The sequence below is a fragment of the Mus caroli genome, chromosome 18 (genome assembly GCF_900094665.2).
Source record: "Mus caroli chromosome 18, CAROLI_EIJ_v1.1, whole genome shotgun sequence".
In the NCBI taxonomy this organism is placed as follows: domain Eukaryota; kingdom Metazoa; phylum Chordata; class Mammalia; order Rodentia; family Muridae; genus Mus; species Mus caroli.
In genome coordinates, this window is record NC_034587.1 from 57810621 (window position 1) to 57827153 (window position 16533).

The 16533-nt window shown below is 52.1% G+C and overlaps 1 protein-coding gene across 1 annotated transcript in view; it reads right to left on the minus strand.

Moving 5' to 3' along the window:
- Cdx1 (caudal type homeobox 1) overlaps nucleotides 1-14614 on the minus strand; it is a 17408-nt gene extending 2794 nt beyond the window's left edge. The window contains exon 1 of the mRNA XM_021151094.1: nucleotides 14090-14614. Coding sequence (XP_021006753.1) covers nucleotides 14090-14534 — 445 coding nt within the window. The 5' untranslated portion in view covers nucleotides 14535-14614. The remainder of the gene's footprint in view (nucleotides 1-14089) is intronic.
- Between the last annotated feature and the right edge of the window lie 1919 nt (nucleotides 14615-16533).

The window sequence follows — 16533 nt, forward strand, 5'->3', positions numbered from 1 at the left end:
GAGAGAGAGAGAGAGAGAGAGAGAGAGAGAGAGAGAGAGAGAGAGAGGCAGAGAGAGACCATGTAGATACCCAGAGAAACAGAATCTGGCAAAGTGAACCTGGAGGGCAAAGGCCTTGAGGGTAGGGGTATGTCTGAGAATGAGTAAGGAAACAAAGAAGAAAGGGGGCGGGGACAGATGTCAAGGGAAGGGGCTTAGGTTTCACTCTAGAATGGGAGAGCCACTGCAGGGCTCTAAGCAGAGGCATGTGGTCTGCTGTAGGCTCTCATGTTTTTCTGGCTGCTGTGTGAAGAGTGGGGGTGGTGGGGGCTGCCATGTCTCAGGACAAGAGGGTGGTGACTTGGCTTTCAGATGGTGTTGCTTGGGCCAGGAGCTGGACTTAAGGGCTGTCTGAGGTTATTGACATCAGGGTTGTCTTTGGAACAGAGCTTGGAAGGCTGTCTGGCCGGGGGGGGGGGGGCAAGAATTACGGTATGGGGCCTGGGTGAGCACCAGCTTTCTCTGGAAGAAGCTAAACAACGGCCAAACTAGAAGGTGCATGCTGGCAGTAGGCGTGCACACATGTTTGGGCACAATGGATCTCACCATAACCCTAGAACCCCTCCTGCCCAGTGCCCACAACAGCCTGGCCTTTGACTCTCTGCTCTGGCTCTTCCTGTCCCCCCATGCCCCTGCACTAAAAACCTGCATTTGGCCCACCTCCACCCATCTATCCCCACACAGCCTGGCAGGAAAGACCTCCGCTCTTCCCCAGGCGAGTGGTACTGTGGGGAGACAAGAGCTGTTCCTAGGCAGCTTCTCCCTGGGTTTCTGCCAGAGCAGCAGAACCACACTGGCCATTTCCATATGCACCAAGCTTGCAGGACCACCTGACAGCAGAGTCAGAGCTCAGGGCAGCCTGCGGGCCTGTGCCAGGCCTGGTTAGAGGAGGGGCTGACAGGGAGGTTGCAGAGGCCTTGGCTCCAAGTGTGGCTTCTCCTTGACCTAGAAAAGTCAATCTTGGCTCAGATACAGCTCTGCCGGAGGCTACTACCATCACAGCCTAGCTGGGCTCTGAACCCATAGCCCACTGGGATCACTAACTGAGACTAGGAGTCCTGGGATGTCAGTCCCTTGCCATCTTACAGATGATGAGCCCATTGTTTAAGGTGGTCATGTGGTTGCTGGGGTTTTTCCAGACATGTCCAGTTGCAGCTGTGAATCACAAGGGTCCCGTGGTAACTATGAATGCTGTCCTACACACCTTCAGGTTAGTTGATGTATGTATTCTATGAACTTTATAATTCTAGTGTATTACTTCAGGTAATAACGTCAAAAGGTTAGGCATTCCTGCTAGATCTAGTCCAACCTTCCTGCAGTCAAGGTCACCCTCTAGTCTAGAGCTCTCTCTGCTGCCTTCAAAGCACAACCTCCACCATAGTTAAGTACCACTGAGCTACCCAACATCCTAAGTATAAGCAATAGAAGCTCACAGAGAAGAGCACACCTCTGTGTCCATTCCCTGGAATGGAGGGTCGGACCACAGCAAGGGTGGACTGTAAAACCTGGACTGGACTGTAGTTGATGGTCTTCGGTTAGAACTTTCAAAATCCAGGAAGACTCCTAGGTGTCTAAGAGGATAGGCTAGGCAGCAGATGGAGCTCTGCTTGTGAGAGCCCAGGCTCAGCCATGAGGACAGCTGTTCTCTTAGTACCTAACTCCATTGCCCCTCTCTGTGCTTGATTCTGTCTCTGTTGCTCCCACTCCTTGTGATGAGCAGAAGGGACCCACAACAGTCATTTACAGCTGGGAGCCAGGCCACAGAAAACTGCTGGCACAGAGGCCGTCAGCCTGGTGATGACATGAACCAAGAGTAGGGTATCCTGACCTCCAGCTGGCTCTTCCTAAAACCAAAAAACGGTAACTAGACAGTATGGGATGTTGACTGCATTGCAGCACCTCTGTCCCCACCAGGGTTAGGGAAGCCCTAGTCCATAGGCCTAGAGAGGGGTTGATAGGAATAGGAAGCTATCGGCAAACTTCTATATAGTCCAACTGCTTGAAGGATACAGATTGATTCTAAGACAATAGTCTGGCAATAAACAAAATGTTTGATTCCCTGTACAACCCAGAAACAAGGGACTTGAACATAGCGTTCAGGGTTAGCACTAACTAGATAGAGCATGTTCCTAGAACCGAACTAACCACCATGCCATCTGGCTTTGCATGCACAGAGCTTTGGGCCACAAGCTCTATTTCTAGGGCATAACCTCACAAAGAACTGCCCGAGACAGTGAATGCTGCTACTAGCACAATGTCCATGTCCCTGAGCAGGGAGCACCTGACCTAAGATATGGGACACCCAGGAGGAGGAGCACTAAGCAACTGTTGAGGCATGTGTACGAGGGAGCAAGACACAGGATGCTATGAGCAAAGCCTGCTCCCAGGCTGGGGAAATGGCTCTGTACAGGAAGTGCTTGCCACAGAAGCACAAGGCCCTGAGTTCAGATTCTCAGCACCTACATAAGCCAGTTAAGGTGGCTCCCTCACCTGGAATCCCAGTACTGCGGGTACAGGGTAGAGATGAGCCCCTAGGGCTCCCTGGCCCAGCCAGTCTCGCTGAAATGCTGAGCTGTGGGTTCAGTGAGAAACCCTGCCTCAAAAAAACAAATTGGAGGGCAATAGAGAAAGATATTCTATTATAAAGTTAATATCTGGTCCCCGCATGCCCAGGGACAGGTGAACACATCTGTTTATGAACATACACATATATACACACATGAAAATGTATAATTAAAAAATAAACTTAAAGCTGGGCATGGTGGCACACACCTTTAATCCCAGCACTTGGGAGGCAGAGGCAGGCGGATTTCTGAGTTCGAGGCCAGCCTGGTCTACAAAGTGAGTTCCAGGACAGCCAGGGCTACAGAGAAACCTTGTCTCAAAAAAAAAAAAAAACACTTAAAAAGTACACCATAATTTTGGGCAGTGGTAGTGCACACCTTTAATCCCAGCGCTCTGGAGGCAGAGGCAGGCTGTCTCTGAGTTTGAAGCCAGCCTGGTCTACAGAGGAAATTCCAGGACAGCCAGGGCTACACAGAGAAAACATGTCTCAGAAGAAAGTGTCATATCATCTTAGATGTGTATAATTTTTTGGTTAGTTGGTTTTTTTCTTTTTCTTTCTGAAGATATATACAAGAAGCCGACAACAGAAGCTGCCCTCTCTGGGAAGGCAGATGGCAGTGAGAAGCTGGTGTAGGGGGGTTGGGCTTTAGAGGGTTTCAGTTTTTTGTGTGTGCAAATGTCCAATGTGTTATTTGTAGATGGTGTGTGTGTTTGTGTGTGTGTGTGTGTGAGACTGTGTGTGTGCATGTGCATGTCTGTGTGCATGTATGTTTCACTGAGGCTGACTCCAGGGCCTCGTCATGATAAACAAGCATTCTACTGCAAGGAAGTATCCAACAGCCATTTTTGTGCTTTTTAAACGTTGAGACAGAGTTGCCCAGGCAAACCCAGAATTCACTTCATAGCCCAGGCAGTTCTTGAACTTGAAAGTTTCCTGCCTTGGCCTCTCTTGGGTAGCGTTACAGATCTGCATTACCAGGTCTGAACTTTAATTAATTTTGTAAGCTGGTCTTGGACTCACTATGCCGTGAGAATGGTTTTAGGCTCCTGGTCTTCCTGCCCCCACCTCCAAGTACCAGGCTTACAGGCGTATACTCCAACACCCGGCTTATGCTGAGAATTGAAGTCAGGGGTTTGTGCGTGCTGAGACAGCTATTTCCTAAACGACATTCCTAGCCCCTGAACTCCCCTTTAAAAAAAAAGTTTTATTTATTCTTTTAGAACTCCATACATATATACAATGGATTTTGATCGTATCTACTCCCGTGCCTTCCTCCAGCTCCTCTAAGATCCCCCTTCTCTTTCCCACCTGCATCTGCTCCCCTCCTTCCTCTTCTTCCTCTTCCTTCTCCTCTAACCCAGAGTCTACTTAGTGCTGTTTGCATGTGCGTGGGTGTGCGCTCATCCACTGGGGCATGGGCAACCTATAGTGGCCACACCAAAGAAAAATGACTCTCCTTTCCCCAGTGGCCGTCAACTGCCAATAGCTCCTCAACCAGAGATGGGGTCTTGTGAGCCTCTCCTCATCCTTGGAAACTGTATTTTTCAGTGACAGTCAGGAGCCCTGGGCTCTGAAGCTCTGGACAGAGCTCAAGCCTGTATCCTCCCTGATAACCGTTTGTGAGCACCTGAGACCCCTCTGGAACCCAGCGAGGAAGGGCAAGGTGGTGCATGAGAGGCACAGAGCAGGGAGGAGGCCAGAGTGAATGATTTACAGGTTCCTGGGACACTGGGGCTAAGGGGGAAGTCCAGGCTCCTGCAACAGGTGTCTGATGAGGGGCTGGCCACTCCCAGGCTCAGAATGAGTAACTTGTAGGCAAGATGCCAGTGAGAGTTGGTAAGGGGAGAGGGTGCAAACCATCAGGACTGAGCATAGTGGCCAGAGCCCCAGCTCACTCCCCTAAATGGAAAGCTCACCCTCCGCTCGAGTTCTGTCATCCGCAGAATGTCTCATCCCCGTCGAACGGGCTGCTATGAGAGGTGCAGATGGATCCCCACATCTCTAAAGCATGTGCGGTTTAAGGTCCGGAGAAGCCACAGGCAGACAGCTCCCAGTGCTGGGCCCTTAGGCAGGAACTGCTGGTGAGCTGTCCTGAAAATCCTGGCCCCCAGATTTGGAGCGAGTAGAGCTGACACTGGCTCCCGGGGTTTGGTCCTTGGTAAGCTCTCCAAGTGTCTCTGCTATGTGCTTATTTGAACAAGCAGACCTCTACGGATATACAGGGGACCCACATGCCAGGGTGGCTAAGGATCATCTCCCTAGACCCCATTTTCTGAATCTGTAAAATGGAGATAACCATTAAGGACAGACATGGTGGCTATGGGCCAAACACTTTGTGTATGTGCCTCAACAACTTGGGTTTTTTGTTTGTTTGTTTGGTTGGTTGGTTGGTTGGTTGATTGATTGGGTTTTGTTGTTGTTGTTGTTGTTGTTGTTGTTTGAGACAAGGTTTCTTTGTGTAACAGCCCTGGCTGTCCTGGAACTTGCTTTGTAGACCAGGCTGGCCTCAAACTCACAGAGATTCACCTGCCTCTGTCTCCCAAGTGCTGGGGTTAAAGGCATGCACCACCACACCAGCTATGCATCCAGTTTTTTTACATTAAAAAAAATGGGATTCAAGACCATCTAGGGAGGGGGAGATGGTCCAGGAAAGCTGTTTACTGCCAAGCCTGATGTCCTGAATTCCATCCCTGGGACCCACAAGGCCCAAGCAGATGTAGTTAAACATGTTTAAAAAGCTAGGACTATTTGTTCTTAGAAACACACTAGAACCCATCACACAGAGAATGGCTTTCCACAATCGTCTCCAGCCTTGGGATGTACAGTTTCACCCGAGATGAAGAGGGCTCCTTGTGTGATACCTGGCATACAGCAGATACACACAGAGATGGATGGAGCCTATTCTTTCCCAATAGCGGTGGGGTGGCCCCTGTAGGAATGCCAGAAAATGGGGCTGTGTCCTACTGGTATGCTGCATTTGTAAGGTTCCTTCCAACTTGGAAGCAGGAGGCTCCCAATGTTTGTTGATCCTTAGATTGTGTTTGTTATTATTGCTGAAAGAACTCTAAGGCTGATTTCCCAGTTTGAAAGCCTAGACAACAGGCCTGTCCAGCTGGAAGACAGAATAGTGTTGCAGTGGCCTGTACTGTGGTCTTTATCCAGCCCAGGGCAGACAAGGAGAGCCTGGCCTCTGCTCCAAGACAGACTGACTCCCAGAAAAATCAAATGGTCTCTAGGTCAGCACTTCTTCTGGGTTTGCGGCTCCAAGGGCTGACTAACTCTGTCTATCAGGATGTGAGCCTCGAGTCCAGCCCAGACTCTCTGTGACCTCTCACTAGGTGGGCCACCTCCTCTGGCTGTACATTAAGATGACACTCCCACCCAGCGTGCACACACACACAAAGGCAAACATACACAGCCCGTCGTCCCCCAACACATGTGTGTATGGGAGTTTGTTAAAAATACCTATTGCTAGGTTCTACCATTTGGGGGCGGGGGGAGCAGTGATAATGGTACCAAGGATCAAGCTCAGCTCTGCCTCTCAGCTACACCTCTGCCCCCTCATCATTAGCAAGCTCCAACTGGAGTGTTCTTAAACAAGTCCCTCACCTGTGGGTCTCATTCTCTCCTGATGAGGGATAGGTGTCAGCACCACGATATGGAACCCAGAACTCCATGTATGCTAGGTACACACCCTTCTGTTGAACTGCAGCCCCAGACCACAGGCCCTCTATGCTCAAGTTCCATGCCATTCTGAGTCTGCCTCACTACTCACCACTACCCAGGAACACTCATAGGGAGATCACACCCACACATCCTCCCTCCTAGTAGAGCAGGGGGGCAATGGCTTGCCCACCTATGTTTGTGATGCCTGCTTAGGGTATGCTTAGGGAGGTGGGAAAGGAAGCCGTTGGATCCCACTTCAAGATGGAGATGAGAGAACAGATCCAGAATGGTCATTGGGTCATGTGATGGGGACAGCTGCAGAGTCAAGGAACAAAGAGAAGGGAAGAAAGATGGGGGGTGGGTCAAAGGTCTTTGGAGGACCAGCTTCCTGCCACCCCCTGAAGACCATTGGCCAATGCCTTTCCCAAGTCTTGTGGAGACAGAGGGAGAACACCAGAGAATAGGTTCTGGCGTGGGTGATTTGTGCCAGCACTGCCCCTGACCCTTGGTAGGATGGCTCTTCTCCATTCTGTGCCTGCATGTTCCATCTACTCAGGGAGAGCTGGATGGTGTGTCCTGTGAAGACAGACAAGCACAGAGTGGCCATCTTTTGTATAGAAAAGATGTATGAGAAGAAAGAATTCCAAGTATGCTGAGCATAGAGATAACTTTAAAGACCCCGGGGGTGTCATCCAGATTAACACAGAGGGGCTACTAAAAAGTGACAGGGTGTGAGTAAGCCTGTGGAGTTAGCACTATGCCAAGATCTGCAAAGGCCAGGTGTTCACTGCGGATCCAAACCTAGCACCAAGAGAGGTGGGCCAGTCTGTATACTTAGTGGAAGGACCAGACAAGTGTTTGAACTCTCCTGGGTCCCCTCCCTGCCCAGAACACAGAATAGATGTGAAAACACTTTGTAAAGGGCAAAGAGCTATGGAACCCCCAACCTCCCACCCCCAAAATAGAACTGAGCTATTTGTAGAAGTGGATGCTAGAGCTCTCTGTTGGGAACAAGAGGAATGTTGCCTGATGGGAAGTCACATGTCAAAAAACACCCTAGAGTGTAGAGATCTGATTATGCCATCTGTTGCCATGCCATCTCAATTCCAGCCTTTTCTCCCGTCTGTGTCACCTGTTGCAGGGTCTCTGCTGCAGCAGCTCCTGCCCTGCCTGTCCTCAGGATACTGGAAGCCATTCTGAAGTCATGGGGCTTTCTAGGCCCACTGTTCATTCTTGTGTTAGATGAGGGGAAAACTACAGGTTATTCTGTCATGGCTCCTCACTCAGGCCCTGGAGGAAGGATGAGGCTGACAGGGTTGGGTTAAGCACAGCCAAGTCTGAGGAAGCCTCATGAGGAAATCGGTAGCCTGGTGAGGGCCCTCTTCCACCACCTCTTCTTCCCACTCAGAGTCATCCATCATGGTTGCACCCGGCAGCTCTCAAGCCACCTGTGCATCTGGACCACCATATTTTCCTTGAGGCTCACAACCAGACCTGGCTTTGGGAGGAAGCAAAAACAAGGAACTTTAGAAACTCGGGCTGGAGAGATGGCTCAGAGGTTAAGGGCATTGGCTGCTCTTCCAGAGTGTTGGGTTCAATTCCCAGCACCCACATGGAGGCTCGCAACCATTTGTAAGTCTAATTCTAGGGGAATCTGATGCCCTCTTCTGATCTTCACGGGCACCAGGGACACACATGGTAAAACATTCATACACATAAAATAATAGACTAAGTTTAAAAGTTTAGGGTAAGATGGTAATGAAAGTCTTCACCTAGATTGGCCATGTACTGCTGGTACATCCCCATATAAGCCACGAGAAACTTTCTGTTTTTGTTTTTATTTGTTTTCTTTGTGACATTAACCAGTTTTCAAGTGCTCAACTGCTGTGTGTTCTGTACTTTCTCAGTGACAGGAAGTTCTAAGACGCCACTGCCAGCTCACTGCCCACCGGGGACCAGGAGCTACCTAGCTCGCCTCACTACACTGAGGTCACACTAGCTGCTCCATTCTCATCCTTCCAAAGTTATCCTGTGAGGACCCTCAGTCCGGAGTGCAACGCCATCCCTTCCACTGATGGCTCGGCCTCCAAAGCAGCCCTTCCTGCGTGGTGTTACTGCTTCCTCATCTTCGCTCATCAATGCCAGTCCAAAAGTGTCCCATTCTAGGATCAATGATGCTGCTTTTGAAGAGTGGCTGAGCACACACCCCGAGCGTCTAGGAGACACCACCTCATTTTGTCTTGACTGTGCTGGTTGCTCAGCACTAGTCTGGTCTGTGCTCCATGGCAGGCCTTCAAAAAACCAAGCACACCAATTAAGCAACTACCAACAGTGATCAGGAATGCGGAGGACCACGGATAAGGAGCTGAGGCTGGGCTAAGTTGGTTACAGGGGGAAACTTCTTCACTTAGCCTTGGGAAAATCTCTTGGAGGAAGTGGCTTATAGACCAAGAGCTGTAGGTTGAGAAGGAAGCAGCTTCCATGTCAGATATGGGAATAATACTCCAGAAAGAGAAAATGGCTTACGCAAAGACATTTGGATGGAGGTTCCAAGTGGGGAGCTGAATCCCAGTTCTCTGAGAGCAGGCAAAGGTCCCACCTTTGTTCAGCCATAGCTCCCATCACCCAACTGAACCCTCAGCACAGAAGAGAATAGCATTACCCACCTGCCTGGAAGAATGGATAAGGGACGGAGGGATGGACAGAGGGGAGGCACAAGCTGTGGCTAGAGGACTGCCAGAACCTCTGGCTGAGGGGGTCTGGGGTTGATTTCAGAGCCCAGGCAGGCCTGAGGGTGGCAAGCTCAGACTTCTCCTTCCTGCTTATGCCAAGATGAGGCCTGACTGACGGAGGAGACCCAGGGAAAGGGCAGCAACACATGGTGATGACCCTGACCCCAGATGTTATGGCTGTTTGTGAATCCCAGGAGCTCCAGGCCTGTCTAAGAAGAGGACTTTCTTCCCAAAAGCTGGCCCCAGCTGCTAACAAAGCTGTCTGGATGTCAGAAAAACTCCTGAGGCTCTAAAGCACAAGATCTGCTGGGGAAAAGGGACACACATTCCACAACACACACACACACACACACACACACACACACACACACACTCCAGCCACTTTTTAACTAGGTCATTCCCAGCTACATCTGAGAGCTGAGGTGTCAGGTGCAGCTTCTGCTGCAGGGAAAACCAGCTTTAAAGAGTCAGCCCGCCAGGCCTACTTCCCTCTCTCCTTCTTTCTTCTCCCCCCTCCGTTCCCACTTACTCAGCTCCTCCCTGCTGGCCTCATTTCCCTCACCTGGGGGGGCACTGGCCAGAAAGCAAGCAGCCAAGGAGAGATCTTGGGCTGGGTCCTTGAGACTGTTGCTTTGTTTGACAAACCCTTGGCAGGTTGTGGATCCTGGTTGGAACTGAATGTTGTCATACCCTAGGTGTGTGAGCTTGGGCAGGTCACATGGCCTCTCTAAGCCTCTTCGATTTTATCTGTAAAACGTGTCCAATGATAGAGCTTTTTATCTCTCGGGGTAGGTATGAGGCCTAAGTAAAGTGGCTCAAGAGGAGGTCTTAGCATAGTGCCGACATGATAAGCTCCTACTATGTGCACGCCAGAGCAGGAGGGGGTTGATTAGGACTGGCCCTTGATAGGACTACAGATGGCAACTGGCAGGAATATGCCACTTGATAGACATAGGTATGATAGAGATTTTTAAAACAAGGGGCCATCAGTAGGCTATGACTGCCCTTCACTTGGTATGGGGTGAATCAAGGAGGGTTTCCTGGATAAAGCAGCCTCGGAGAAGGAGTGGCATTTGAACTGCTAAAGATGCAGTAGAGGGAAGAGAGGGTAGGGCGGAGAAAGGTCCCAGGATGTCCATGCAGAAAGTGTGAAGCCTGTTCACAACACCTGTTCACACCTGCCAAGAAGTGTCCCTGAGCCCTGGCCACCTGCCCAGGGCTAGCTGTGCTTTAACAACACCATGGCTTCGAGAACGTAATCCGGTGAAACGGCTCCGTGGGTAAAAACCTTTGCTACTCAAGCCTGACCCCCTGACTCTGATTCCTTGAGCCTCTGCCAAGGTGGAAGGAGAACCAACTCGGCTGCAGTCGTCCTCTGAACTCCACACCTGCTATGGCATACAGCCTCCCATACTAATAAATAAAAAGTCTACAAAACAACAACAGTAACCAAAAGGCCAGGCTGTGGTGGGGCATGTCTTAATCCCAGCATTAAGGTGGCAGAGAGAGGATCTCTGAGTTTGAGATCAGCCTGGTCTACAGGATGAGGTCCAAGTCAGCCAGGGCCACACAGAGAAATCCAGCCTTGAAAAACCATGATGATGATGATGATGAAGAAGGAGGAGGAGGAGAAGGAGGAGGAGGAGAGGAAAGAAGAGGGAGAGGAGGAGGAGGAGAGATTACCCAGGGTAACAAGGCTCTGGTTATGTGGCATCTAAGAGAATTGGAACCCCAGAGCTAAGTCTCTCAAGCCTCAACTTCTAACAGTCTCCAATAAGTCCCTGGGCTTTTAAGCAAACTATTGGGAGAGTGTCTTCAGTACTGCATTGATTGGGCTGTGGATGCCACTGGCTTCAGAAGTGACATGGCTCCCTCAGAGTCAGGTAACCCTTTATTCCTGGATTGTAGCCTAACTGGGGCTCACTGCCTCCCCATTCGGATGTCCAGCGCCCTTTCCTAGAGTAAAGCCAAATCAAATCACAGTCTGGCCTTGGCTGCTCCAATTACTTAGAGTCGGGAGCACTGACCAAGTGTGGAGGGTATCCAATCTTTGACTACTAGCCCGAAATGCTGTGTCTGGGCAGGCATGGGTCCAAGCCCCAGAGATGGACTCTAGACATTTGTGGAAGCTGGGGTCTCATCCCTCTCCTGATCTCTCCAGAGGTGTCTCCTGGCCCTCTGCTTTCCTGGCTCACTCATCCAACTGAAGGCTCAGAGCACATGCTTGGTACCAGGCAGACATGGAGCAGGTGCTCCAACTGTTCCTAGGTCAGACAGACATGGCTCTAGACCTTTTGGGAGCAGATACCATGCAAACATACATGGAAGTGGAGGACACGTTAGAATTTGACAGGGTTCTAAAGGGCACCCATCAGAAACCATCCAAGGCAGTGAAGGTGGAGAGTGTGACTTGGGAATCACAGAGGGCCTCTCCTTCAGCCATGCACAGAAAGCGAGAAGGAGCCAGGCAGGCATGCAGAGTCAGAGGGAAGAGAAACAGCAACGGCAGCCACAACCAAATGTGTACACAAGACCTGAAACGAGACTTGGCAGATCCGAGGAGTTAAAAAAGAGGGCTGGGTGTTGGGGCAATGGTGGCCAAAGGGAGTGGCCCAGGGTGAGGTCCAGGGGTGGGTGGGAACCAAGCATTGGTGCTATAGAGTCTCACAGACCTGAGGAAGGAGTGTGTTGTTGGAAACCACCAAAAAAAATTTAAGCTGATTCATCTGCATGTCAACCCCACATTCCTCATCGGCACATCTGCCCTTTAATTGTCCAGTGCAGGTAGTCTAGGCTGTTTGGAGCTCAAAAGAAGGAAGAAAGGTAGCAGGCTGAACATCATATGGACAGAGTCAGTGTGAGCTGGAGGGTGAGGCAGGCAGTGAATTTCCCTCAGCTGTCCCAGACCACTGCATAGCATACGAGCCACTTCTGGGAGGCTGTACCTTCAGTACCCAGGAGAAACTGAGCCAGAGAAGGCAAAGGGCTCTTCCCGTGGGAAGAGTCTATACCCTTCCCTCAGCTCCCATTCTGCCTTACTTCAGGAGCATTAGTGAGAGTCACGTGGTTTGAGCAGACCAGAAGCTCCAGACTACTGCATCTTTGGCCAAATGTGTCTAATCTGGTTCCTGAAAAAGAACCCTTCCTGGAATCCAAACCCGTAGTCCTGGCCTGGACTCTTAGAGCTAAGAGAGAAACTGCTTCGCCTTTGGGCGTTCATAGCCCCATCTGCACGAGACAGGAGGCCAGGAGGGCAGCTGGGTTTGCAGGTTCAGGCCCAGAGATAAAGGAGGTTTCCTCACATCACATCACCCCAAGTTGTCAGACTCCCCATTCCTTTGACTGCTACCCCTCTGGTCCACTCCCTCCTGCTCATACAGCTTCACTATGAAGGCCTTTCTCCAATGCTCTCCCCGAGGGGAACCGCCTTATCCTTCCCCTGAGTCACCTGACCAACAGGAAGCTGCTAGTGGAAGATTGGAAAGGTGCTTCCCTTCCTTGACTTCCAAAGAAGACCACACAGGCGGCTGGGGACAAGGCTCTGACACCTCCTATCCTGTCATCCAATGTAAAGCTCATCCCCTGCATTCACGAACCAGGCTTCAGAGCACAACCCGTCCTTCCACCTACACACACACACACACACACACACACACACACACACACACACACACATACTGTCTTCCAAAGGATGAAACATACATTAGTTTTTTTCAAGACTCTTTTCTACAGTTAGAAGCAGGGTATATACATCACCATGTAACCCCTCCCTGTTCATTGATCACAAAACAGAGACCCTGGGAATTGCTTGAGCAGAGGATTAGAACCAGTATCGCGTTTAGTGTGCCCCACGAGTTCCTGGCTGTGGCCTTGGGCCAGAATTTACCATGTTTGTACTATAGCTTGCTCATCTTCCAAATAGGGGGAAGACAGCAACATGTTATATAAGAGTTCCATATTATTAGCTGCTATTACTCAAGGCACGGAAGTGAACAGCCTTGCCCCTCAAATATCTCTGGAGACAGACCGGAGTTTCAGTGTCCCTTGCACTTCTAAGGGCGGGTATGACTACAACCAAGGCCTGAAGGCACTAATCAAACCCTGCTCGAAGCTACCCAGGGGAGTAGATGGGTGTGTGGGAGAAATGGAAGGAAGGGAGAGGAGGTGGAGGAAGTCCCAGGCCTGCCCCCAGCTGGGAGAAGGGAAGCAAGGGTCGGACATCAAAGAGTAGGCAGGCCAGCTTCCCGCCCTCAAGGCCAGGTGGCCTTTGTCAGGACAGGCCAAACACAATCTGGACAATGAGGTGTCCTGTTCACTTTCCTGCCAACAGGAGTCACTACTGAGCTAAAACAAAGGCAGTTACATGACAAAGGGGGGGGGCATAAAGGTCAGGCTGTCCCTCATTAAGCTGGGCCTTTGTCCAGCCCCCTCCCCTGCCTTTGAAGAGGGGTGGATCAGAGGGGCCTGCCCGGGGGCAGGCACTTCACAGGCCAAGGAACCAAACAGCAGCCACCTTCCCAACTGCTCCTACTGCCCCTCCCCCGGGGTCAAGAGTTCAGGGAGAGTCCTGGGGAGGCTAGGTAGGGACCCCTGTCCCTATGCAACCAATGGGAACTTCATCAACCAAAGGAAAGGATCGCATCGCTTCACTGTAGGATAGGGAACCAGTTGGTCCTGGAGGGGGAAGAAGATCCCACATTCCCACAGCAAGATAGGTGCTTGGGTGAGTGTCTGTGGCAGGGTTAGGACTGGAAGAAGGTGACGAAGATCAGCAGTGCGGGTACTGCTGCAACGACTGGGCATCTGGCCTTCTACTTGTGGCCTTGCCACTTACACAGACCCAACGTCCTCTTTTCCCGGGTTAGCAGTTTCCTCAGCTATACACAAGGACTCAGTTGAGTTACTCAAAGCTCTCCAAGCCTAGAGATAAAGCAGGGCGAAACAAAATGACTTCAGGACAAGAGTGGTCGTGGGCCCCACTCTCGAGAAGCCAATCAGGGCCAGGGCAAAGGTCAAAGAAGGACACCTGGGCCTCGCCTAGCACCTGTCAGGTCTGGAGGCTCCCACGGGAGAGAAGGGTCCTTACCGCTGCCACCGCCGCCTGCAGCCGCCACGCTGCGCCGCATCCATTCGTAGGGCGTCCGCCTTGGCGCTCCTGGCGAGGACGGTGCGCCCGGAGCCCCGAGGGACTGCGCCAGGATGCCGGGACCAGGCCCGGGAGGCGCGGGGACCGGGCTAAAGTCCGGAGGGGGCCCGAAGGCCAGCGGGGCCGGGCTGGCGGCTGAGGCCGTGGGGCCCGGGCCATAGGCAGCTGCCCAGTCGTCCTTGGGCGCAGGGAAGGGCGCAGCCCAGGTCGGAGGGGGCGCGGGCGCCGGCTCCACGTGCGTGTAACCCGCGAAGTCGGGGTACTGCGGGGGCGCGGGCGCAGGGCCAGGGGGCCCGTAGGTCGGAGGGCCCAGGCCGAGGCTGGAGGGTCTGGCGGGGCCTGGGTACACGGGGGAGTCCTTGTCCAGCACATAGCCCACGTACATGGTGACCGCAGGGTCCCCCACGCATGCTGGGCCCTGGAGCCGCCGCGTCCGGCCGGCCGCCCCGACGACCAGCGACTGCTCACCTGGCCCCGCGGCCGCCGCCGCGCCCGCCCCACCCCGGCCTTTTATAGCCGCGGGCCGTCCGCGGCCCCAGCCGGGCGGCTTTGCATTTCAAAGCGGGGGGAAGCCTCGGGGCCGCGAATCAAAGGGGGAAGCCCGTCGGGCGAGGGGGTTCAAAAGGAGACAAATTGCCGCCCTAAGCGGGAGGTGGATGGGCCAGAGGGCTGGGGACCCAGAGGGGCGGCCTGGATGACGGTCCGGGCCCAGCTTGGGGTTCCGACTTCTCCTTCGGGGGTCGCAGGGACCTCCCCACAACCCACCCCCTGGTTACAGGTGGAGAAACTGTCTCCGAGGAGCGGGGTGGGGTGGTGGCTTGACCCTAGGCGAGCCTCACACCGCCCACAGAGCATGGGGGCACTGTCAGCAGTGACCACCAGCTTGAGGTGAGGCGGAGAGCAAGGCTGACTTCAAACAGGGTTCCGTCTGTAAGGTAGAGGGCGTCTTGCGGGAGGGGTGGTGGTGAGGTTAGGGGTCACGACCCTTCGGGTCCTAGATGAAAGCTATGGGGATGTGCATATGCAGATAGCCAGTCTGCAAGCTACTGTTTCTCTTATTGGCTCCCCAGAGAAATTCTCCAAGGTGTGGACCAGGGGGGTTTCTGGGGACACCTTGGGAAACTTCACAAGCTTTTGACGCGTATTACCTTGTCATTATCATTGCTGAAATGTCTCAAACATACACATACACCGAGCTGCATCGAGAACCTACCTTGCAGCTTCCATTACTTACCGGGTTTCTGTCACCTCTTTCTTTTAAATCTACTGCCTTTTTTTTTTTTTCCTAAAGCATTTTCGGAACAATTTAAAAACAAATTCCAGGTTTCATGTCATTTTACCCCTACACACGTCAGCCCTCGTCTCTAAAATACAGGGACAAATTCCTGAGTATTTATCATCGAACTCCGTTTATATTCCGCGTACTCTAACTGATTGGGGAAAAAAGAAAAAAGAAACAACGCGATTTTGCAGTTGGCTTGATGATCCTCGTTGGTAATGGAAGGGATCCCGCTGGCATTTTAAATGTCCATGTGGGTCTTTCCTGCTCCATTGAAGACAGGCAGGCAGGCTTTCCACAGCTACCTGAGCAGGGAAAGGCATAGCTGAGACTGGGAAGAGAGGGCATTGCTGAGGACGGATTCAGGAAGGAAGACTATGGGCCAGGGCGGGAAGTGTGCAGAGGAGTCCTCTGAGATCGGATCTCTCGTGCTCTAGGGCCATGCAGAATGTCCGATGCCTCAAAGCAAGGTGGACACAGGTCTTGGCTATTAGACTTTCCTTCTCTTTACAGGGGCAAGCAGGGGAGTCAAGGCCATGCTGTACCCTGCCGGCAGATGCAGTGCAAAATGCAAATGCCAGGTTGTTCCAAAATGACCTAGAATTTCATAGTAGCAGGATTCAGCTGAGCCCTGTGTGAGTGCACAGATGACCTGCCCGTGAAGGTGTCCTCCATCAGTGACACTTACACATAGCAGTAAGCCTATTGGTCCCCTTCCTGCTCAATGGATGGAAGCAGGGAGGCCCAGAGAGGAAAGGGCAGAACTCCAGTACATGCTTTAAAATGACGGCTGCTTACAAGAGAGGGGAAGGTAGCTACTTGTCGCCAACACAGATGACGGTATGAGCACATGGGTGTCACAGCATGGGGGAGGGGCGCCACATTCTCAGGTCAGAAGACACCTAGAGTTCTGGGTTCCAGTGAGGGCAGAATTCTGCTCTCACCTGGAGTAACCAGGCCTGCTCCTCACTGTGGGAAGTGAAGGCCTAGCATGGAGGGCAGGGACCTGAGAGAGAGCTGCAGGCATGGAGTCTAACCTACCTGTCCAGAATGAATGCTCACTGTAGGACCATCCAGTACAAAGCAGACAGATGGTCCTGTAGTG